The 24,368-nt window shown below is 40.6% G+C and overlaps 1 protein-coding gene across 1 annotated transcript in view; it reads right to left on the bottom strand.

The window, feature by feature from the left end:
* Nucleotides 1-8,570: 8,570 nt before the first annotated feature.
* Nucleotides 8,571-24,368, bottom strand: part of cckbra (cholecystokinin B receptor a) — a 38,847-nt gene continuing 23,049 nt past the window's right edge. Inside the window, exons 4-5 of the mRNA XM_018701766.2 lie at nt 17,929-18,056; nt 8,571-15,854 (exon numbers count right to left, since the gene is read on the bottom strand). Coding sequence (XP_018557282.1) covers nt 15,277-15,854; nt 17,929-18,056 — 706 coding nt within the window. The 3' untranslated portion in view covers nt 8,571-15,276. The remainder of the gene's footprint in view (nt 15,855-17,928; nt 18,057-24,368) is intronic.

Here is a 24,368-nt window from a genome sequence, read left to right as displayed (position 1 = left end):
TAACCCCGACATCTTAAAAAAGAACGATGTTTTGCTCATCAAGTTGAGCTTGTTTGGACTTTGCAAATTGGGCAGCAATGAAAAAGTGTACTTAAAGGGTCAGTATTTGCATAGGAAATTTCGCCTTCAAGCAGATAAGAGTACTGAGCGGTAAATGCAAAACTATTTTGCAACTATTGTTGTTAAACGCACAACGTATTGTGTGTTGCTACTTAAAAAACAAAAAAACATTATTTTATAGAGACTTAGACTTCAGTGACAACCTGTGGAACAAATCATTTAAGCAAACTGAGCTTATTGACTCAAGACATTTACAAACTGTATAGCTTGTTTAATAATAAAGTCAAATGTTTGTAAGTTCATACCACACCTACTCCTCCATACTCCTCAGAGGTAAAAGGCACAAAAACATTTGCACAGTGAAATAAAGGCTCGGGCATGTGACTCGTCAGGTGTGAAATGCTAATAATGCTATAGCACAACAGACTGACAGCAGAGAGTTTCTTTCTTTGAAGGAATAGTTTGAAATTTTGAGAAATACAATCATTTGCTTTAGAGTTAGATGTGAAGATAGATACCACACACACACACACACTTCAGGGCTATATAAATAAAACTGAAGATTGAAACTGACGTATATTGAGTACTCTTTGTAGAAAGTTAGATATAAATTTAATGCACCATGTCTCTGCGTGCCCTTCGTGCTCCTTCTGATTGGACATTTGTCCCATGCTCGATTCCATTTGATTAAGCTGAGTTCAAATGGCTTCTGGCTACAGGGAGCAGAGGGAAAGATGGTTGGCGGAGGAGATTATACTGAGAGACCTCTTGACTCAAGTCTGTTGTTATAGTCTGCATGACCACCCAGAGCTATTCAGCAGAAGGTCATATATGAGCAATTTTATTTCTTCATTTTTAGGATAATCTCTGTTAATATTCTCATTTCAGTTCAATCTTATTGAGTTTTAATTTTAAACACCTGAATATTACCCAGGCTTTAGGCAATATTCTGACTTCAGCATTGCCTCTCCATACATACTGGTCCACACTGAACACTGACCCTCTCTTCCTCATATCTAATGGTGGTTTATGATGATTGGCCTACTTTTTAGCAGTTCAATCTGGCAGCACTGCACTCGGACAAGAAAGAGTCACGAGATAAAACCTGGAAAGTTTCTTTGGTTTACTCTGGCACGCCTTGCTTGGCTTAGAAGCACTGTCAATGGTTGTCTGAATTCTAAATTTCTGTTTCATATACATTTCTGCACGTTGTCAGTATCATCAGAGTCACTGTCACTCTTGATGAATGGTTTCAGCTTCCAGCTTTGTTGTTTCTCAGTGGATGTTTTCGAGACTCTTGCCAAAACTTAGCTGAATGTAGCTGACCTTTACTCACTGACTCCCACCTACAGAAAATAAACTCCTGTCTCAGTAAGTAGCTGATTATTTCATTCAAGGTAACAAACAAGGGACAGGATCAAGTTTTGGGATTAATCAAGTGCGAATAAACAGGTGGTCAATCGACATCAGAAGCTGGAGGGAGTGCCCTTCCTTCAACCCCTTATTTACATGCATGTTTCCAGGTGCTACGAACCCAGCAAACACCTTCTCTGTGTGGCTCCTCCTCACTTTCAGTCCCTCAGGCTGTGTGCCTGTCAGGATGATTGACAGCATCCCGCCAGGCAGCTCAAGTCAAAACCTCTCTGCTGGATCAGTCAAAGAATGATGTTTCTCCCAGAGGAGTTAAATTATGTTTCATATTTCATGTGCCAAAATCTCATATTCAGTTAGACACGGTGCCATATTTGTGACATTTTACTTAAGTAGAAATGTAGGTGCGTAAAAATACTGGGTTACTTGAAAAGACTAAACCTTATCAACCTGAGTTCTATTTATAAAAGGCTCTCAGTTGACAAAACACATTAGAATTTGTCAACGTACTGCAACAGCAAACTAAAGCTTGTCATTTTAAATTAACAGCTTGGCAATCTACACACAAAATAAACTTCGAACCACCAGCTTTCCAGTTGGTGGACGACCCGCGCTACCTCTGTCAGCACCTGACTGTGTATCTTGCCAGTAACATAAAGTTTTCTCTTGAATTTTTATTGAAATTTCTTAATGAGATTCTGACATTCATGTTATCACTGACTTGTGTTTAGCAAAATAAAAAATAAGCTAAAGAACTGTAATTATTGGCACTGATGATGAGGACAAATGCACCTTCAGCCATGTACCACAACTAAACTGACACAGTCCATGTTTGTGCAGCCAAAATGTAGGAGACGTTAGTGGTGCTAAAAATATACTGTGATATCTCAGACCAGTGAAGTGATGGGTTTGACATTTTCAAAAAGCTCTGTATTTGGCTTCTTTGCTTGGCTACTTTTATTGGATCCAAAATACAAACTGTGGATTTAATGTCCTGGCTTATGTTGCATCTGGACTCAGGGACCTTTAAAGAGAGACGATTAAACTTCTGAGACAATAGGAAATAACATAAAGAAGTTAAATTAAGCAATAAAACACAGCCTTATTACCACATCCAGTACACTCAGGGCTTATGCTGTTAATGTTAGCAAACTTTAGATAGATACTCCTGTATATTAGCACGTCACAGATAAACATTTCAGTGCTTTTATCACAACAATGTAAAAATACTGTTTATCTGCAACAAAATAGCAGTGTTAGTGCTAATATGGAGAGGCTGAGGTGCTGTCAAGCTTCCAAGCTAAATATTAGACCTAAAAGTGAGCAACAGCAGATTTTTCACATTTTTTTGTGAGGAATAATGTGTTACTTCTTCATTAAATGTAACATGGTCTTACTTTAAGAAAAAACTATATTGATTTCCCCAAAAATGCATGCACAGCAAAATCCATGAACATGCTTTTATTTCTTTGTCTTTATCGTTGAAGTCTGCAGCATCAGAGACTTCAGTGTGCTCAGAGAGAAGCTCCTCTCTCTGTTTGCGTCAAACTTAATCAACACCTAATCCTGCTGCTTTGATGTCACCCTGAAGGGCACATTCATCTCTGAGAAAAAGTAAGCAATCTTGACCCAAGGGGCTGCATTAGACTTGCTCTGAGAAAGCCTTTCGAAGCTGTGAGGCATGTTTGATATTTTCAGCCGCTGTGCTGAAGTGCTATCTGTATGTATTTCTATGTAACAGCCAAAACTCATGTCATATCAGTCTGATTTATAGTTTAAAAGTACGTTCACCTTTTCTTACTGTCTTTCTTTATTCCTTGATCACACATACACATTTTCTCACATTACCGAGCCAAAGCAGTATCCCCTGACTGCCCCTGTTGGCTTACAGACTCTATCAGCGATCTGAGCCAGCGGCTGGCAGCCTCGTGCCACCGTGCCATGTGGCGTGGCCTCGGAAATCACCATTTTCATAATGAGGTGTCAGCAAGGATGACAGATGATGTCTCTCCTCTCCTCCTCAGTTTGGACTCCAAGGTGCAGAGCCTTGGCAAACAGAGCCAGAAGGAAATCAGAAAGCAGAGGAAATGTGGGAGATGGTGGGCAGCATGGCTGAGTCGCATGTTTTTCTAGCTCTCCCGTTAACAGAGATATCAGCTGTGACGCAAGCACGGAGAAGTGCCACAGTCCCAAATATTACTGCCAGGATCAGCCTGATCTGCTGATGTCCTTGGTCTTAATAATCTGATTCCTACTGAGTCATTGGCGTTGATCAACACCCTGAAATTCTATTATGCTTATTTTGTGCTATGGGCCTGAAGAATTGTATTTACTGCCACTTCAACTGTTAACTGTGGATTTGGTTGCTCCTGCCTGCACTGGCTTGTTGCCTTTGTTTGCATCACCACACTCTCTAAATGTCACTATGGTTCCACATATGTTTTAGCTACAGGTTCTTGTTGCATATACAGATCTCTGTTTAGAAAACAGGGCTTGGGCTTCACTGGTACTATACACACTGTATAAACACATTTCCTGATGGAATGAAAAAATACACACTAAAAAGAATACTTTTCAATAACATAGGGCCCTCTGTTGAATCCATGAATGACAGTTCCCTTATGTATAATCAGATGTAGCTACCTCAACACGACATCATTGAAACAAATATCACACTGCAGTGTTTACATGGAAAGATAAAATGAGAGTTTGAATCCAGCTGTGCTCCTGACACTAATTATGACCTTACTTTCATTATGATAATCGAAATGAGGCAAGACTTAATCAAAATAGAAACCAATCAACAATATGTATGTAGACCTGAGGTGTTCCTAGTGTGAACTCTGCAGGAGCTGCTGTTGTTTGTTGTGTGCTCGGTATCTCAGGCAGACTTGTAATAGAGTTGGGTTTGCAGCTGCATTCAGTAATTATTTTATCCAGTCGGGTATTCCTAATTAGAAAATGGTCCTGATGTCAGGAATGGATGAAATTAGCTTTAGCTCAATTACACTGAAAAGCTCACATTTTAGTTTGGGAATCATATACAAGACACCTCTGTACCCTACATAAGGATTATTTGTATGAACAAATTAAACAGGAGTTCATTTTACAGATGAGACCTCTGGTGTGCTCCTTGTTGTCGCTGTAATGATCACTGGTGCTGTAATGATTGAGTTAATGAAGACCATGATGATGACACTCATTATCAGTTATTGAGAAAATAGTCCCTTAATGCCGTGCAGCTACAATACCATGAGCTATCGGTCCGTCATGGGTATTGATTTATTTGTCAGCGCCTATGAAATCTTTCCTTGAGGGTTGTTTATATTGTAGCGAGAGGTTTCTTACTGTTGCTTCATCTGTTACTGACTGAGTCCCCAGTGACTGTGGTTCACATTAAAAATAGATCACATCTGACTTGATCCAGTATCAGCTGGGTTTGAGATATAGAACATATAGATCTTATAATGAGCGCACCAGACTCTATCTGTTTGCATACTGAGCATATATTTTAGTGAACAGGCTCATTCATGCCAAAAAAAAATTGGCACAGCAAAAATCAGCAGTGCATTACGTGTGAAACAGGCTTTGCTAGAGGAATGGACTGTGTCCGAAATCCCTCTCCTCCCTCGCTAACTACTCTTTATGCAATGTGCCGTTTGTTAGGACAGTAAAATGGTGGACAGCACCATGTGGTAAATAACGAGTAATTTAGGACACAGGTGGTAAACTGCATCGGACAAGCTATTGGCTAACCACCTTGGGAAACTGGAAACATGCTAGTGCAATTTACTGTCAGTTGAAACTTCATAACGTGTTGGCTAAAGGTAAAATAAGTTAAAACTGTTACGTAAAAAGACTTATTTGTAGGTGAGTGACTTCTCATAACTGTCTAACAATTATATCATATAGTACTGTGGAAGAGCTTATACTCCAGCAGAGGGTTGAATAAAAGCAGATGGTGGAATACAGCTAATAAGCTAACAGCCTCCTCTGTTTCTTCCATCTCCATCTCTCCATTTCCCTCAAAGGTCAGCACTGTCAAGACAGTTTGCTGTTGGGCAATGGTGCAAGACTCAAGTCGGACTTGACATGAAGATTTCAAACACAGTGGTTTGACCTTGCCCCCCCAGCACACCACCAATTGCTAAAGATTATGCATAATAGTCTGATGTTGCTAGGCCTTAAAGCTGGTGTAAGGTAATATATTCAGAAAATGACCTAAAAGCTCAACATTTTGAGGCACAACCAAAAGCCTCATCTTTGGATCCATTGTCTTCATATAACCCAGATAAACTACACTTTGGCTTCACTGCTCGTGGAGCTCATAAAGAGTCAAACGAAACGCAGCTTGGATATAAACTGCAGTTTTAATTAGACAGCAGAATGATGATATTTCTTATGGCAAAGTCTGGGTGACGGCGGGGGAATATTACACCCTGAGAGCTCCTCACATTAAGTATGTTTTATCTTTTTCCCTTCTTCTGCCCCACAGTGCATTTTCCCTCTGAATAAAACTTCAAAGTCCTTTTGAGGCTGCTTATGTTACATATGTTTTCCAAAATGTTCATGTGAGGGGAATAAAAATTGCATATATATGTATAATGGCAGATAATGGCAGTAATTTTCACTCTTTCAAGTTAATGCTGAATTTCATTGGGTTCCCATGCCTGTCACTGGTTTTGAGACCTAAGCCTGAGGCCTCGATTTCAGAAATAGATTTCCTCCAGAAGACATCCCCCATCTGCTCGACAGAGTCTCGTGACGATTGTGCTTAAAGTGGGATTCTCAAAGATACAATCTAAGGTTGAGCTGTCTTTTGCTGCTCCGCTTAAATTGACTCAAACACATTTTGAACCGACACATAAAGGAGGAGAACTGCACCGTGCCAAAGATGAGAGCAGAAACCTGTTATACTGACACTTCTTCACACTTCTCTCTGGTGCAGGAAATTAATGCACAACACTTGCCAAGCACAGCAAGCTGTTGGTCCTGGCTTGGAGATGGTCAGGACAGACAACACAAACGCCAAATGAAGAAGATAGCGAAGTCCAATCCCATTACTATCAGCTCCCATAACACAGGCCAAGTGATTACTTTCTGCAGTAAAATGCAACCCTGTGCCAATCCCATCAGCAGGCAGAAAATTACTGGAAGAGGAGATTCCCACAAGTTGTCACACTGGGAGTCCACGTCTAGTCCTTGAGAAAATTTGATCAAATTAATTAGTGGTCTATCTATCTGTTTAGGGCTATCTGTCCTACCTATATAAACATTTGTATGCAAGCATACCCATATATGCCATACATGCCACACAGACTTTCATTCCCATGCACTCCCACGCACTTCCCATGTACTCCAAGCCATATGCTCCACATTTTAACTTTAAATGTAACCACCCCCTTACTGTTTTTCACAGTCTCCAACCAAACAGGGCAGCCCGTGTGTTTTTATAAGCAATATGTCAGATTTTGTACCGTGGAGACTGTTCTTTTCATTTCGGTTACTTAGCAACTAAATGGCATATCACACAAATATAAACCTCGGCCCTTCACTGCTGAGAAAAACTTTAAAAAACAGAAGGACATAGCAATGATTGCCACAATAAATCTGCCCCCCCGGCCGACACATTCAAGGCAGGAGTGTTGACCTTAAGGTGCGCATCCTTCACCAAGGTGCCGGATGAGAATGACAACTGGGTTGTCGTAGCTTCATTTTGAATGCCGTTCAGGCTACCTACCTGACTGGCTGACTGTGATGTGAAGGTCAATTGAGTTAACTTGAATGAAGGAAAGTTTTTTTTCCAACAAACCCCTGTGGGGTAGGTCTGCCAGTGGAAATCCAAAAGCAGTATTTAGTTTTGTGCTATTTGCTTTAATGTATGACTTCTGTGTGCTGCTATAAAGGTTCCCCTAAGAGGAAATAGGGCAAACAGCACCAATACATTTAGCTTATATGAAATGAAACACATTTGGTAACTAGTGTAGCATTCGTTTCATCCCAGGATAAAGACATGGTAAGCTCCAGTGAAAGGGTCTTGGTTGGAGATTTCTACACATTAAGATCAAGAAAACCTGTCCTTACCCTCTCTGAACCTCTCTGACCTTTACCACACACCTTCCACTCTTTAGGTCTGTATCACTCAAAACATAAATTGAAAAGCTGTTATTATATCTGCATTAGCCTTCCTGCACACTGTGAGTTTGAAGCACCTTTCAACATCGCCCCCTGTTTCGCTCACATTGGAAGGTGTATGAAATTCACAATATAAAAAGAAAAAAATAATAATTCCTGCCCTGAAGGCTTTTACAGCTCACATTGGCTTCCTTTTACAAAGGCGCTTCATGTGTTCAGCTGAAAATATCTATATACGCTCTGGCCTTGTGAAATGGGAAACATTACTTAAATGCTGCATTGAATCAGCAAAGTCCAGAGCAACACATGCATTTCTTGTATAATACCGGATGAAATGTAAAAGGGAGTTGCATCTGTAAAGCTTTTTTATTCCTTTAGGCTGTTTGGATATGGAGATCCTGCTGCTTTGGTAACTCTGTATGGTCTTTTGGGTCTCAAATGACAGACCGCTGTGTACATAAAGGGCATATCATAGCTTTAACCTGCTGGTCAGGCCTGTTTCACGACAAAGGCATGCATTCCCTCTGTTTTGTGTCGCTAGCTGCGGAGAAGGAACATCAGGGGATGAAGACAAATGTGCTGGGTGGGTGGGGGGATTCATTGGGAATACCTAGTAAGGTTAGAAAGAAGATAAATGGGCTGTCTGTGTTTCTCTGTTGGAGGTGGTGGTGGGTGGGGAAGGGTGGAACACAGAAACCGTGTCCATTTACTAGACTCTCCGCTGCTGACTTCCGTTACTGAACCCTGTGGCGAAAGGCAGCCATGACAAATGGTGTTGGAATCAGTAGGCTAATGGCATCCACAACACAGCATGGCCACACATTGTTGGCTGGGATTACAGATGAGTTGACAACAGTGTGGAGCTCTGCAGCCTTACAGGTGCTGAATAGCTGAGTAACACAGTCTGAGACATAAGGATCCATCGGGGGACTCTCAGTTTCTTGCAATCAATGAAAATGTGAATTCCACTTTGCAGTCAGAAAGCTGCTACGGTCAGAACAAAGTTGGTGTTTCAAAGGACGCCAAATCAGCTTGATAGCACGTCTGTGTCCTGGGTTATTGTTATAATAACGGGCTGAAGGGGACGTGGACTGCATCATGTTGATACATGTCGGGCTATGTGCCCAGTTAAACTGATAATGTAAGGCCTGGGTGAATGATGGTGACAAATGAGTGATGGCTATATGCTCACTGTCACACTGTCCAGGCTTACTGAGACAATCGAGTAGAACAGAGTCATGCACTTTACCTACTATGACAAGTGAAAATGTCTCCTGACACCTCTATACCTTCCTTTGATGGATTTTAAAGTTACACTGAAAGCTGGAAACACTGTTACAAATGTGCCTCTCGCCTGTTTCTGTATAACTCCACAGTGGATCTCCTGGTTTCATGTTTTTAAATCCACATAATATTGGGATCCACTGTGAAACACTCCAGTCTGCTCTTTCAAATGGCAGAATAAAACAGAACTAATACTTGAACATTACTATCTAAGGTCGAGGCAATGAATAATAACCTCTCCTTCAAAATCAATAGACTTTAATAACCTTATTTAATATTGCCAAAAAGAAAAGATGTATTAAATGTTTAGAATTCCTCATAGAGCAGAAAGCAGCCGTTAAAGGATATTATTACAACAGTAAACAGCACAGCTATATCATTAATATTCAGGAAACGTCACATTTCACTGCGCTCTGACTGTGTAAAATATTTAAAAAGCCTTCATGGACTTTTTCTCAGGCACTGCAAACGAGAAAAAAACAAATACGTTCCTGTTTTCACACAGGGCAAGATCCACGTCTCTGAAGAATAGCTTGAAAAAAAAAAAAGAAAAAAAAGAAGGTGCATTTTCTCAGTTTTCTGGTCCAAGACGACAGATTAATGTTGTGGCCGGGTGTGTTGCTATGGCGATGACTCCTGAGCATTCAGCCTCTTCCTCATCCCAGTCCGTGAAATGTGAGTTTGAACTTCCTGAGGGCTCTCCCCTCCCTCGAGGACTTTGATTCATACCAGAGTGTATTCGCTGGGGACGCTGACTTGCCATTGTTTGTTGCTATTTTATTATTCATCGCCCTTTTTCATGTTTGAGTACTGAATACTTATTCACAGTCCAGCTCTTCTCTGCTTGAGGTGAGAAAGTATTGCAAACTTCAGTGGAGAGCTGCTAATCCAAAGGCAGATTTATCATTTAGTAAATTTTATATCAGAGGAAGAAGTCATCACAGATGCTCTCACGTTTTTCCCAGTATTTATTTTTTGTTAAATAATGGACATTTGGCATGAAAAATACTGCACGTATAGCCAGTAACCATGAACCAAACCACGGATATCAAGACCGCATCATAATAACTATATCATACAGGAGATACAGTGAAAGCAAAACATCACAAACACCAATAACCTCACATTTAAAACCTCTCACAGATGTGAGCCCCAGTTCAACTAATAGACAGATACACATTTTATATTATTACAATGTCGAACAAGCAGGCACCAGATGTGGCAAACTTAAAAAAGAATTAAGCAGACCTGGAGACTGCTTTGGTAAACATTGATCGCATTTAGACGCACAAACACGGACAGCCTCACAATCAGAGAAGGATTTCCAATGCTAATAAGAGCTAAATATGGGATTTCATCACCTCAACTCTGCGCCTGCTCTTCACCTCAGCGTTTCTCACTTTGTTTAGTCGCGGGATTTTTCCCTTGAAGCTGAGACTTTAACTTGACATACACGTTAACACTCAAGATACTTCCTGGGAAGGTGTTGAGAAGCATCTTGAAAAGAACAGCTCGTCTACTCCAACATTTGAGAAGGAAGAGGAGCAGAGAAAGCTACCGTATTCCCCTTTTTTACAAGACATGTAAGGCCGAATGAACATGAAGAGGAACAGATGAGAGCAGATTCTTTGACAGCTCACATAAACTATGTTTCTTGGTAATGCTCAGGTGCAGAACCCGAAGGCCAAAACAAAATATCTCATTCTGTGCCTGAGGCGAAACTACAAAAATCAGTCTTTGCAATTACAAATTATTCTGCAAAGGAACAAAATAAAAACTCCAGCAGGGGCACATTTTACTCGCAGCCATCCTCCAGGTAGCTATTATAAATAATTGAGAAACAACTTCTTGTAATTTACTTCTACTACTTTGCAGTGTTTGCTACTGGCTGAAAATCTTATAACTCCCAGCTGTCAACTTTCCAGGAACTAAGAAAAGCAGCTCTGTTTGTAGCATTTTTAAACTCAAGGTGAACAGAGCTTCTTTGGAGCATGCAATCCCTCAATTAAAAAGAAAACATGAAAATCTAAACTAAGGACAAAATCATAATGAGCAGCTTAAATAGAACATTATCTGCCCAAACAGTCTGTTGGTGCTTGTAGAAATAGAACTTGAAAAAGTGACGAGCGTGACACAAACCGCACGCCTGTTTTTTTAAAGCGAGCACAAATGAATCATCACAGATATGAGGAGGTTTGTGTTTCACTGCCAGGAAAGTGACATTCATGAAAGATGACACTGCAGTTTATATTTTGTGCTCGTCACTTCTTTTGTGTCCAAAGACGATCAAAATTTGCTCCACGCGTCGTGTGCGGAGCTAAAGAGGCAAATGAGGTTTGCTGTTTTTTCCTCGTGTGCTGCCTCAAGCACCTAATGGGATTCTTGTTGAGGGAAGTACAGATAAGAGAGAAACCAACTGTGTGCAAGGTCCCATAACTCAGCCTCATTTCAGTTTCAATTTGCATCAGGCATTATTCAGGGGACAGGGTCAGAATGAGATTACTCACCCCTGCAGGAGCATTTTTACCTTGTTTTTAGGAGTCTGTAAACTTACTGCGTTATGGTAGAAATCTTTTTTTTTTTCTTTTCTTTTTTTTTTGGTTAGCCTGCTGTTTGTTTTGGGAGACATCTGCAGTTACCGAGCAGGTCCCTGCAGTAGTGGAAGTACTCTATAAAGCCTTCAAAGAATAGCTGGGACATTTATTCGCTTTTTTTTAATCAAGAGTTAAATGAGAAGACACGGCGCCCAAGTATGTACACTACATATGAAGCTAAAGCCAGCAGCCGTTTGGCTTAGTTTGACTGGAAGCAAGAGGAAACAGGTAGCCTGACTGAAGAAATAACAAAATAACCATCAGTTAATTAGTGAACTTTAGCACAGAGCCAAGCTAGTGATTTTCCCCAGCCTTCCTGCTAAGCTAAGCTAAGCTGTAGTTCTATATTTAGCAACAGACATGATGTGCAAGTCTCTGCAACAAAGCAAATAAACACATCTACCAAAATGATTTTAAAAACCAATCCCAACCTCTTAAAGACCCACAGTTTATTCAGATTTCAGTTCTGTCTTAACTGTCAAACATTACACCTACATGTTTGGCTGATCACTGCACTCACTGAACTGATACCAAAATTATCTGTCTGTCTGTTTCTGACAAATCTATCTGTATGGAGGACAACATTTTAGTGTTGACATGACAATGCAAAATAACTAGCATATCCTTAAGTGAGGAAATGACAACTTGTATTTATTTCCAGTGTGCTGAGTAAAAACTAGCTTAGCTTGACTCTCTAAGTATGAAAATAAGAAAAGTAGCAGCTCTAAGACTGTGTGGGTTGCTTATTTTAATAATGCATATCTAAACCTGCTGGCCTGCTGAGGTGAATAGCAAAACAGATATAAAATTCAACAAAAACAGTAGATTTTCCAGAGCAAATCTTCCTGGGCTGCTTTTACCATAACCTAAAGTGAGCAAGGCTACCCAGACATTTTTGCACTGTTCATTCATAATGCACATGACCGGAAACTGAGATTTATTCTGTGAAATTGTAACTCTACTGGCCATGGAATAAAAAACTAATAACAAGTCAGGATTAAAAGGTTTCTGTTCATCATTCTTTATCATTTAGCATACTTAACTGTTTGAATTTCCTTTAAGCTACAGGCTCCAATGTCATATTGTCCACAAAATATTAAGAATAAATACTAATTTGATGGAAGCTAAAAGGGTGCACAGATCAGTCAAATAAATCCTGAATGAATTCACAGGTTCTCCAGTTCACCAAGTGCTGGCGAAGACATGGAAATCACTCACTGTCTCCTGCCTTAATTACAAAAGCACACACAGAGTGGAAGCCGCCACAACAAGTGTTTGTAAGGAAAGCTCTGTTGGGGATTTTTGTGCGCCAATTGTCTGCCTGCGAGCCGAACTCGATGCCACCTCTGCCACCACCTGTAAACTGCTCTCGGACAGTGCTTGTGCTTGCAAATCTCTGCTGTCACCCACACGCTATTGTCATTCATGTATTCATACGCCTCTGCACTGAAAAGGATAAAAGGGTGGTGGGGGGGGGGCTGCCTGGATGGGGAGTGCTGGTTGATGGGAGGACCGAACTCAAACTTGAAAGTGTTAGAGGAGATAACAGCACTAAGCTGTCAGCGTACACTGCATGTAGGACAAAAATATTACATCACACTGCTTAACACAAATCCACCTACTTTTGTGCTGCAGAGACCAACTGATAAAATTTGGTCTATGACATATCTTAATGGGGTGTTAAATGATTCAGTGTAACACTACCATATCCATGTTTTGGCATAAGTAGTTGAATTCATTATGATTTCTTTGGGAATTTGTTAATGAAGATTATGTCCTGTTATCAAAATAATATCTATCAATGGAAGGAGTTAACCTGCCTACAGCTCTTAAATTTAAAAAAATATCAACAGATTGTAGGCATACTTCATCTTCGTATGCATTTTTCGAGAGAAATCCATGGGGCAAGTTTGCTTTAGCTCAGACTCCAAAGATGGTTAAAAAAAGATTTATGTAACATTTAAGTTTTTCTGGAAAGCTTTAGGAATACATGAATATACTGTACGTTGTCTTGCCAGAGTCACGTTTCCCAAGTCTCTCTGACAGATGGCGAGTACAAAGACAGCATGACCCATAGTAAGAAATGCCACAGTTACAGCAACAGTTTCCACTCAAAGTCCAACGTGTCGTTTGATACCACAACCTAACAATGACAGTTTCAACATAAAAACAACCTGAACAAGCTGCTGTGAATTTATGCTTCATTTGATCTAAATTAGTGTTCTAGTTTTTATGCTAAACTAAGCTATCTGTTTCCCAGCTGTAGCTAGGGCGCTTTTATTATTTTTCCAATTAATATTTTAACTATTGTAATTAATGTTACTTTGTACTTGTTTTTGCCCAACCATTTACTTGTCTGATATTCTGCTTGTCCTTGTAGCGCACTTCGGGCTACATGCTTTGTGTAAATGTTCTTTATAAATCTAGTTTGTTCTTATTATAATAATCACAGAACTGAAGGGCTCGGATGGAGTGTGTGAGCAGAGACATTTGTTGACAGTCTTACAAAGGCAGAGCCGTGAGGTTTGCACTGCAGGAGAGGGTCCCTGAGAAACACCTCGTTAGTCTAAGCCTGGAAACAGGAGCTTTGTACTTAGGTAATGCTTAGAGTAATTGGCGGCACTGCAGCAGAAGGCAGAGAGAGTACATGAAAGACGCCACAGAGCCACACAGATAATTGAGCAGAAAAGGTGTGTTTGACTAAAGCACTTTTCCCGTGCCACTGGTAGCGGGGGCAGACTGGAGCAACAAACAGGTGCTATCAGCCCTTCATGAATGGACTACGTGCTAATTCACACACTGATGCTAACGTCTGCATCAGTATTCAACATTTGCAGCAGAGCTGACGGGAGATTTAAGTTTAATTTAAGTTTTTTTTTTTTATTACACGAGGGATCAACACAAGAAAATTGCCTGACTCTATGCACCAGACTTTCCTATTTATGTATGCCAGGGATAAGGCTAAATTATAGTCTTCAGATGTTTATCTTCAAGAAGCTTATATAAAGATTCACCTGCTGTATCATCCTGAATCACAGAGTGGTTCTGCAAAAGATCAGCCAACAGAATCATCCCAAGAAAAAAATCTTTTGGTTGCAGGAAATCTGCTTTACATATAAAATATGAGGAAACAAAACACAATACGAGCAAAACACTATCTCACAGATGAGCTAGAAGCTCTGCCTTTGATATATTTTGGTTTAAGAGGATGATTTCTGATTCCAGACCCAACATGTCCAAAGTCACTTAGTGAAGCCGTCAGTGAAATAATTCTGATGGCTGAGATACACTCAATGAATGAAGATGACACAACATTAAACACAAAAGGAGCTGAAATCCATACTGATTCATTACGGAGTTAAAGAGTTCTCACTGTTCAACAGTATGTCTGTCAGAAATGAACCTTTGGCACAGTCAGAACATAAAGACAGTAAGCACATGTACAGGATTCCTATTTTCAATGGAGTCGCTAAAATGTCTGTCTGAGCCAGCGAACAACCGAACATGACAAAGCCACACAAAGAGCGCAGGCACTTGATTTTCTCTTCAGGATGCAACAAAGCGGATACTGCCAGTGAAACAGAGGAAAACAAATGTCATCAAAACTGAAACGGCGTTTTCCCAGCCTCACATTCTGCAACCATGCACACAGAATTTGAACGAGACCTTTTAAAAAGACCTCATGAACGAGGGCAGGGAGATTACTCAGCACATGACTCACAGCATATTAAGATGAAGAGTGGAAAAACAGGAGATTGAAGAAAAAAATAATAAGATGGTGCACACAGTAACCCGACATCCACCGATGTGACCACCCAGCTCTCCCTCAGGCTCAGCAGGTGCCAGTGGTGCTGACGGTGGTGTAGCTGAACTTGGACATGGAGGTGGCCATCGACGTGGCCATGGAGGTGGCGGTGATGCCGTCTTCCCCCGCCTCCCTCCTCCTGCACCACCGGCACTGGCGGCACAGCCTGTTGCGGCAGCAGCAGGCGAAGGTGGACAGCAGGGCCTTGCGGAAGCGTGTGTTCATGAAGCAGTAAATGACGGGGTTAACGCAGGCGGAGGTGTAGGACAGCAGGTGGATGAAGGAGATGGGTGCACCTGAGAGGGCTTTGGAGGCTGACTTCATGTCAAAGGCTTTCCAGGTGTTGGCTGAGTACAGAGGCATCCAGCAGATGAAGAAGAGTGCTACGATCACCATCAGCATGCGGATGACTCGCCTCTTGGCCTGCAGCTTGGCCTCCGAGGTGTTACTGCGGGCGCGCTCGGTCTTGGCCTGGGTGGCGCCAGATGAGGCAGAGAGAGTGGGGAGCTCCACAGCGGAGGAGGGTTTTTTAGCCACCTGGATGTAGCAACCATCGTCGTCGTCACTCGACCCTACCAGAGCCCTGCCTACCCCGTTCTTTTGGCCTGTGGAGGGGTCAGGCCACAGTGTTAGTGTGGAGCAGGGAAGGCCATTTAACTTATATGTCACATTTAATTACAGGTAAAGTCAGGATGCTTTATGTTAAAGCGTACACAGCGACCAATAGACAGTGGACGCTGGATTATCCAAACAAACAACAGCTCCTGCTACACAGAGACTGTGCTTTATCGCCCTTACACTGAACCAAACAAAGCTGGGGGAATGCCGCTCCAGTGTTTGATTTCAGTAGCATGCCAGCACTGCAGAATCTAAAGGCGTGACGTGTAACGCAGCAGCCTCAGAATCGGTCGGTGTCTGTCCCGTCGTGCCAGCTCTTCATTTGTCTCTGTGACTACCACTGCTGCCATACCTCTTATGCAGAACGGCGAGGCAGAATAACAGCACAACATTCCTGCCTTGAACAAGCTGTATAAAAGGGGCTAATACGAGGACACGGAGATGCTCAGATGTTCTACCATCCATCAAAAAATGATAGGATTTACAGGGTCATTTTGTCGTATGGATAAGGCACCAATAGAATATCAATGTTTGTTACTGGTAATTAGATGAAGGCACAGTAGAAGAAAACAAAACTGGTAAATAGGTGAATAACAAATAGCATTTTCAAGGTGACAAGAAATTAATTATTCTCTACTCCACTTTAAATACTGTGTACTTACAGGGTACAGGACTGGAAACAAAACCATTAACAACCAACCCACATACCTCACTCTTACTGTTGAATGTAAAATTCACATTGTGGTTTAACTCATTCACAAACATTATTGCAGCGTGTAGGAGAAAATACGTATTCGGTATTAACTATAATAACTTTAATTACACCTACACTGCAGAGATTTCTGATCATGTCCTCTGCTTCTATAGTCTTGTTTTCTTCCACTGAAACCTACATGTAAGATCCAGTAGGGACTGCTCAGTATTTTATCCACACCTGATCCATATGATGAGATTACAGTGTAAATCCTGCACCACATTATCAAGTGTTACTGATGTTTCCGTGATGCTGCCATGTGTAGGCGTCCACAGATTAAAAAGTAAACTAAGAACTCAGCCTTGTGGACCCCCTGAGAAAAGCGCAGTTTAAAAGCACTGACGGAAAGATAGCGTCAGTGAGGTAGAAGGAAAACTAGTTATGAACAGGACCTGTTGGACCAAATGAACCTTTAAGTCTTCATGATAGACTGTATCAAAGGTATCATTAACAATGTGGGTGGAGCGGTAATAGTCCAGTTGTTTATGTCAAACTTTTTACACAATTTCTCTGAGGATGGGAGAGTTTGAGCTCAGATGTGAATTTCAGCATCACTGTAAAGTGCTCAAGGCTCCAAAAGACTCATTGCCAAGGATGGGAGTTCATTATTTTTGCTTCATCACAAAAAAATAGTACACTATGTTTAGCAATAGATTAACAGCCACTGCTGAAGGCTATTTCAGATCGTCTCAACCTTGATGAATCACACACAAGACTGGACTCCATGGAAACTGGTGCTCCTTCTGCACACAGTTACGACAGCACTTAGTATCCACCTAAAGGAAGCATATTTCTGCTATACTGTTCGAAGGCCATGGAGAAATTCCACGCCAGCAATGAAAACAAGTAGAGTGGGCTTTGTGATAGCTGAGGAGAAGTGTATTTTTGGATGTAACAGGTGCAGAACCTGTAGGTAGTGGCAAAATATGTCATTCTTTGCTTGAGGCAAAACAAAGAAATCTCCCTTTGTTATAATATTTCATGCAATATTTATTTGCTTGTATTGCCTGAGAATTTTGGCTTGTGCCTATTAGAAAGTGCATAACATTAAAACTAAAGTACTAAGGAATACATTCACCCAGGCGCATATTTGAAATTTTCGTGTCATTCGTAGCAGCTGTCATATTTTAGGAATATTTTCCGCACTTGTGATAAATCCTGCTGTTTACTGTCTCTCTATTGTAATTCACTGCAGCTTTGAACAGGTCTATAAAAAGTGAAAGAGGTATTTTCATCTCCAGTATGAGTTAAATCAATGTGAACAAAAAGCCTTTTGCAGTTTGTATTGAACTTATGATGGATCTCACCTGTGGTCTCTCTGTTCTGGCCCAGCTCAAACTGAATGCCTCGGTAGAGCTCTCTGGAGATCAGACCGTAGGCTATAATCATCACCACTCCCGGGATGAAGAACAGCGTGAACAGCAGCAGCACATACCTGAAAAACAGCCAGAGTGGAAAGAGAGAGGCGTTTAAAAAAAATAAAAAATACAGAGAAAGAGTAACAACTGAATCAGCTCAGCCAAACACGTCAGAATCTGCAGCTTCTCAAAGAAAACTATCTGAAAAACTTGTGAATAACAGACTGTGTCTCTCTTCCCTCACACACCTCAATGCTCGTGTTGGAGCTGTGCTAGAGGCCCTGCAGATGGCTGACCCCTCTCAACAGCCCTCTTTACCCCCATGCTGTCTGGCAAAAAGGTACAGCCGCATCCCGGGCCAGTTTTGCAGCCTCTCCCTGCAGTTTAACCCTCCACTACACTTGCTCCATCTCTTTTTGGAATATTTGTTGAATATTTATTTGCTGCTTTAAAATATATTTAATCAGATCATTACACTTTCACATCTACTGTATATACAGGTTGGTGCAGTGGTGGAAGAAGTATTCAGATCGTTTACTTCAATAAAAGTAAAGTGAGTATTAGCTCCTGTCAGTATTATTTAATTATACATTATACAACTGGATTATTAACAATGTTTTGTATGTAAAATCTTAATATGTAAAGTTAATGGTAACTATAGCTGTAAAATAAATGTAAAGGAGTAATGTGCAATATTGGGGACCAGCTGAAACAACCTGTAAACATGACACTGACATATACATGTAAACAAGCTGCTGTTTGCTTATTTACACATCTAGCAGATGTAGAACAACATTAGTGTTCATTGTGAGTTCATTTTGTTGGTGGTCACCTGATGAATGTAAAACCAATATCCATTATTCAGAAGCTGCTGTGTTCAACAGATAATTGTTGTTTGTTTGCAGTTTGGTATTGGACAGGTAGCAAACAGTTTTTCATAGAAAACAGCTGTGGCTGAAAATGACACAGTGAGAATGAACCACAACATTAAAACTACAGGTCCAGAAACACATTATTATTTGATCCTTTGTTGATGTAAAAATAACAAGTATAGCAGCTTTAACTTAAAGGTTAGAATTTCTGTCTGTTATTCTAACACAGATTGGAGAAAAGCCCACAAAGAATTTTACTTTATGTGCTGTCAAATTCACACAGCATCCAAACATGAGTACATATGAAGTCTCATAGTTTGCATACTGAGGAAGGTTAGTTAGACCAGTTGGATCAGTTAGCTGCTGCAGGTGTAACACTGCAACATGTCTATTCTCTTAAAGAAGGTGGTAACCATCCTGTTCAGCCCAGGAAAGGCTGTCAACACGACCTTATCAAAGTGACCTGTTGACATATTGATAGTTTACACAGTAACACAGCATGTATTGACACATGGTAACAGCAGCAGCCCATTTAGAAACAACATGACGTACTATAGACAGCGCAACAGAAGATGATGTAATTATGTTTTCAGGAGTCATTTGCTGTATGAAATCACATTTTACCAAACAAATACATGCTGTAATGTAACTATCAGAGGCGTTTGCTACTGCTTCGGGCTGTGTACTCTGTACTCTTATCATAAATGTTCCATTTTTTTCTCGCACGTAGAGAATAATGATACTCCCTCGAGTGCCTGGATTGATGGCACCTCAAAGAAAAAGTCGGGAACTGAATAAAGAGCAAAAAAACGGAACAAAAAGTTGACGGGGGAATTTTTCAACCATGTCGAGAATTCAAAGGGCTCAGAACCTCTGTCAGTTCTGTCAGTTTCTACCTGCTCTATCGATCGACAGATACCACTCCTTCAACACTGTATAGTTTTGTTTGAGCATGCAGTAAAACCACGACAGGAGTCTACTTATTGAATAAAAACCTATTAAGGTGAAGGGCGAGGGCAATTATTCTAAAAGAGAAAACTAGAAAGAGTACACTATGAATAAAGATAATGAAACTGTACAGATGTCACTTTGATCGTAATGAATCTTTACCATCTGCGGCCACATCGCCTTTTCTATTCACTGCAATCAGAGAATACTCGTCTTAACCACCAATGTCTGCGGTGCACATCAGTTAGCACATGAAAGCGACAGCAGAGAGGAAGAGACAGAGTTTCATTCACTCTCTGATATTCTAATGTCTTCCTGGGCGATCCTCTGAACTCGGCACAGCCCCTCTCTTTCACTTCTCATTTACAAAAAAAAAAAAAAGGCTTCAGTCGCAGCCTCTCATCAGCTGGCTGTTTGATACTGAAAATCTGTTAGACAAAAGCTGTCAGGAAGTGAACATGTAGAGTGCGGGAACACACTTAAAAAAAAAGAGAAAAAGGTGGTGGTGGATTTCTGTATTTCTGTGCCTCAAGGGGAAACCCAGATGGATGGAGCTGAAGCAGAGGGACAGATGAAAACAACATGATGAATATTCATGTGGAGCTCCGTCTTTTGACTGTTCCCACATCACCTAAATGATTATCAACCAGGAAAGGTGCGTTTGCTTCATATTAATCATCAAAGAAAATAAAATGCATATGTTACACATTTCTGCACTACAAACAGGACTACAAATAACATTAATGGGCGGATGTGGCCATCAGATCACTGTTTTCCCTTGCAGAGTTTTAATTTCTTCTTTGATTTTTACGATTATTTACACAACTGAGAGCTGAGGGTCAACGGAGGAGGAAGGTCTTTTTAGTGCAGAGATAGTAATTTCCGTTCTAAAAAGACTATACATTTGGGTGGTACCCTCTTGATTTGACCGCCTCAGACTAGAGGTCTTCACTGGTCTAATATATTGGATCCAATCTGAAGCAGACCTTTGGAAAAATGAAAATTCCAAAATGGTGAAAAGAATTCAAAAGTTAAAACAGTTTTACATAAGCTGCTGACTTAATATTTTGAGGGTGTACCACATGATCAGAGCATACTTCTATAATAATACTTCAGAGCATCGGTGACCTGTTGCAGTGAAACATGAACACTGTACAAACCAACATGCAAGTAGGAATACTCACTGCAGGCAGAATATATATAGCGAGTCTCTACTGGGGGCTGAACCTTGTTGTGATAACCTTCACTGAATCTACCAGCTGCTGCTTACGTGACCACCGTGGTTCATTTGCTTACACTCCTGTTGAGCAACAGTGAATGTTTTGCCCTCAGTTTCACCTCAGGCTACATCCAGTCTTCCCTGTCTTCCTGATGGAGATTGTTGGGGCCATATGCAGCCTGAGAGGAAGACTGCTTGCATTACTCTGGGTTGAAAAAAATCCTTTGAGTCATATTTTTATTTACGGTTAATATTCTTCTGGAAGATGCAGGAATGGAGCATCAATCACAGTATTTAAAACTCTTCATGGTAAAGATATAAACACAACTTTATCTACCATAAAGTATTCCTAAGGTCCCTATCAAGGAAACTACAGTTTATTCAACTACACTACCATTATTATGGTTTTATGGAAGACACAATAACACACAATAACCAAACTCTAGATTTAGATTTTTAAACATATATATGAAAAGCTTATTTATCTGCTAAAATGCCCAATGTTTGCTCCTGGAATGAAAGCTATCGAAAAACCTCACTTGTGCTCCTGTTCACCGACTGCACAGCGTTTTGATTGTGTGAACAGCAGTGTGGCAAAATAAATAAACTGTAGCCAGTGGTGCAAATATGCCAGCATCAGCAAGTGATGAGAGGCAGGAGTGATTTTAGTTGCAAAAATACTTGTTGTGTGTCGGTTTCAGTGACATTTTGCAGGGAAAACTCTCCTCTGAAGTGCTGCCACTGATTCATTTAATTAGTTCTGAGGTTTAATAAAGCCTGTTTAATATTGATACTGATAAAATAGTACAGGTGTGCTGAGCTATTCTGATGTCAAATATATCTAAACTTCTTTAATAATGCAAAGACCAACTGTAGGGTAGGTGTGCACTGTAAGCTCTATAATGTAAATGGAATTGAACACTGGATCATAAAATGTAATTCAGACATTAATGGGCAAAAATGAAAGTCTGCTAACATATGTACTATAATAGAGAAATGTCAGACTCTCTGGGATGAGGAGGAGTCATAGACACTCCTGCATTATATATATGATCATAAAAGGTCACATTATGTAGTATGTGGATTTGTCGCAGTAAGATTATTATCCCTCCTGAGTACCCAAGAGTTTTTTTGTCAATGCACACCATGCATGATCATAATTACAAAACTTAAAAATCATCAACTTTGTCTCTGACTTGACAAAATTGCTTCATTAACCAGTTTATGACTCTCTTATGAGTCTTGGTATCATTTGCTCATCCTCTCATCATCATCTCAGATTTCAGTCTAAAATTGGATGCTTCAGTAACTCTATGCACTGTTTCATTAGGTGCAAAAAAAGGTGCCATTTTCATACAGTGAGAGGTAGATGAGGGAGGTGTTATCTCCAAGTTTTAAGCCCTAATTTGAGTGTAATTTTAAAAAGACGGTCATGATGGGTGAGGATGAAACTGTGAATTAAAACTTGAAAGGTCCTCGTACTCCGTGACACATCTGGACTTTTGACATCTGAGCCTCGCCTTTCTTCTTCCTCCTCCTCCACCTCCTCCTCTTCCTCCTCGCCCGAGCGGGCTAATTAACTGGTCTCCCACTGCTTCATCTTTCCCAGTGAAGCTTGGGGAGTTTGAGAGACAGTTGGAGAAAACTGAATTCTTCAGAGAGTTTGACCACAAAAGGTTGTCAAGTGGAGAAATGTACAAGGTTCAGCTTCTTCTTTGTTTTAATTGTGCCATCCTGCAGGACCCAAACTTGTTTATGGACAAACCTTGGAAAATCCCTGAGTAATGTACCCCAAGATACTCCAACATATCTGTAAATCCATGTACTTGGGGTGCTTTTTCCCAGCAAAGCAGTATTTATTGGTCCTCAGAGGGCATGTGGTTGGATGGATGAGTTTCTTAATGCAGAGCAATCCAGACTGTAGCAGCAGTAATCATGTCCCTGCTGACCTTTCACGAAAGCTTTACTCTTCCCTCCTCCTCAGTGTACAGTCAGGAGCCTAACAGCAATCTTGTTAATTTAAAATGACGGTAAAATGGTTACATGCATCTTCGCAGCACCAATACTGAAGGCAGAGACACTATTTACAGTATCTGCGTCTAATGATGTGGTCTTTACTTTCTTTCTCAGCTCCTCCACCTTTTGGAGCGACCCCTGCTATGCCGGAAAATGGATCCATTTCCAACTGTCTCTAATTAAGCCTCAACAGGGGCTGCCTGTTCACCCTTTTCCATCTTAAAAAACACTCCCACCTAATGACTTCACTCTTTTTTCAAACACCACCTCTGTAACCACCGTTACAGCCTCTGCCCATGGGCTTAATAGTAAAGTGACAAGAATTTAAGAGCCCTCTGTTCGTCATTATCTATACTCTCTATCCCTCTCATCCTCGCTACAACTCCAAACTCTGCTTATAGTTAAACAACAAAATAAGCACTTTTGATGGAGCTGGGCTGAGTTACAAATAAACAAGGTAAGGTAATGTAAGTAATTACTTCTGCTGTTGAGTAACTAGAAAAGTAATGTAATTATTTTTTGATTACTAGTATGTAATAATAGATTGATTCAATTTTTCAGTTAACCTGCCCACTTCTGTTGCTGTCTAACTCTTGGCAAGAGAACGAGAAAGTGCATTTCCCAAATGTCAGACCTGCTTCTTTTAAACTTAAGTGATGACTTGGGACAAACACACCAAGCACGGTATCAACTGTTGCTGAAGGTGAATTACTACTGTCCTTGAATATGAAAGATATCTACATCATTTACTGCTCAGTGAGGCGCATAAAGGTTCAAGAAATTTGAGACATTGCCAAAATGACCAAACCAGTATGCAGTCTAACTGCAGGCAATCAGTAAGAATTGGTCTGATTGCTTCAAAAAAATGAAGCTACTGTCTGCTTGTCATGGTAATGCATATGTAAATTACACAATTACACCAAATGTAAATCAGACTTTCTGCACACATTTAGAAGCAAAGCCATGCAGATTGTATTCCCTTCACTAATTGACTCCATCCATTCATCTTTTACTCACTTATCCCTGTCGAGGTTGTGGAGGCACGTCTACCTAATTATTGTCATGAATATGAAATCTTTGAAAAGTTTTCAGATTTGTGCAGAGTTTGCTCCTTCAGAATGGCAGCTGTCACTGCTGGAAAATAGCTAGCAGGCCTCACCTCACCTAACAAGTGATGTTGGTAAGACAGATGGTTTTTCCTTTTATCATTAAAATTAGATCAGACACGTTTGATGGTCTAATGAATGACTTGAGGATTTTTCTCTCCAGGTTTTTTTTTTTTCTTGTTTATTTTAGGTTGTATGTTTCCTTGTTCCTTGTCAACAGAGCTCTAG

Source organism: Lates calcarifer, linkage group LG7_2 (genome assembly GCF_001640805.2).
Source record: "Lates calcarifer isolate ASB-BC8 linkage group LG7_2, TLL_Latcal_v3, whole genome shotgun sequence".
Lineage (NCBI taxonomy): Eukaryota > Metazoa > Chordata > Actinopteri > Centropomidae > Lates > Lates calcarifer.
This window is presented reverse-complemented; position numbering and strand designations above follow the sequence as displayed.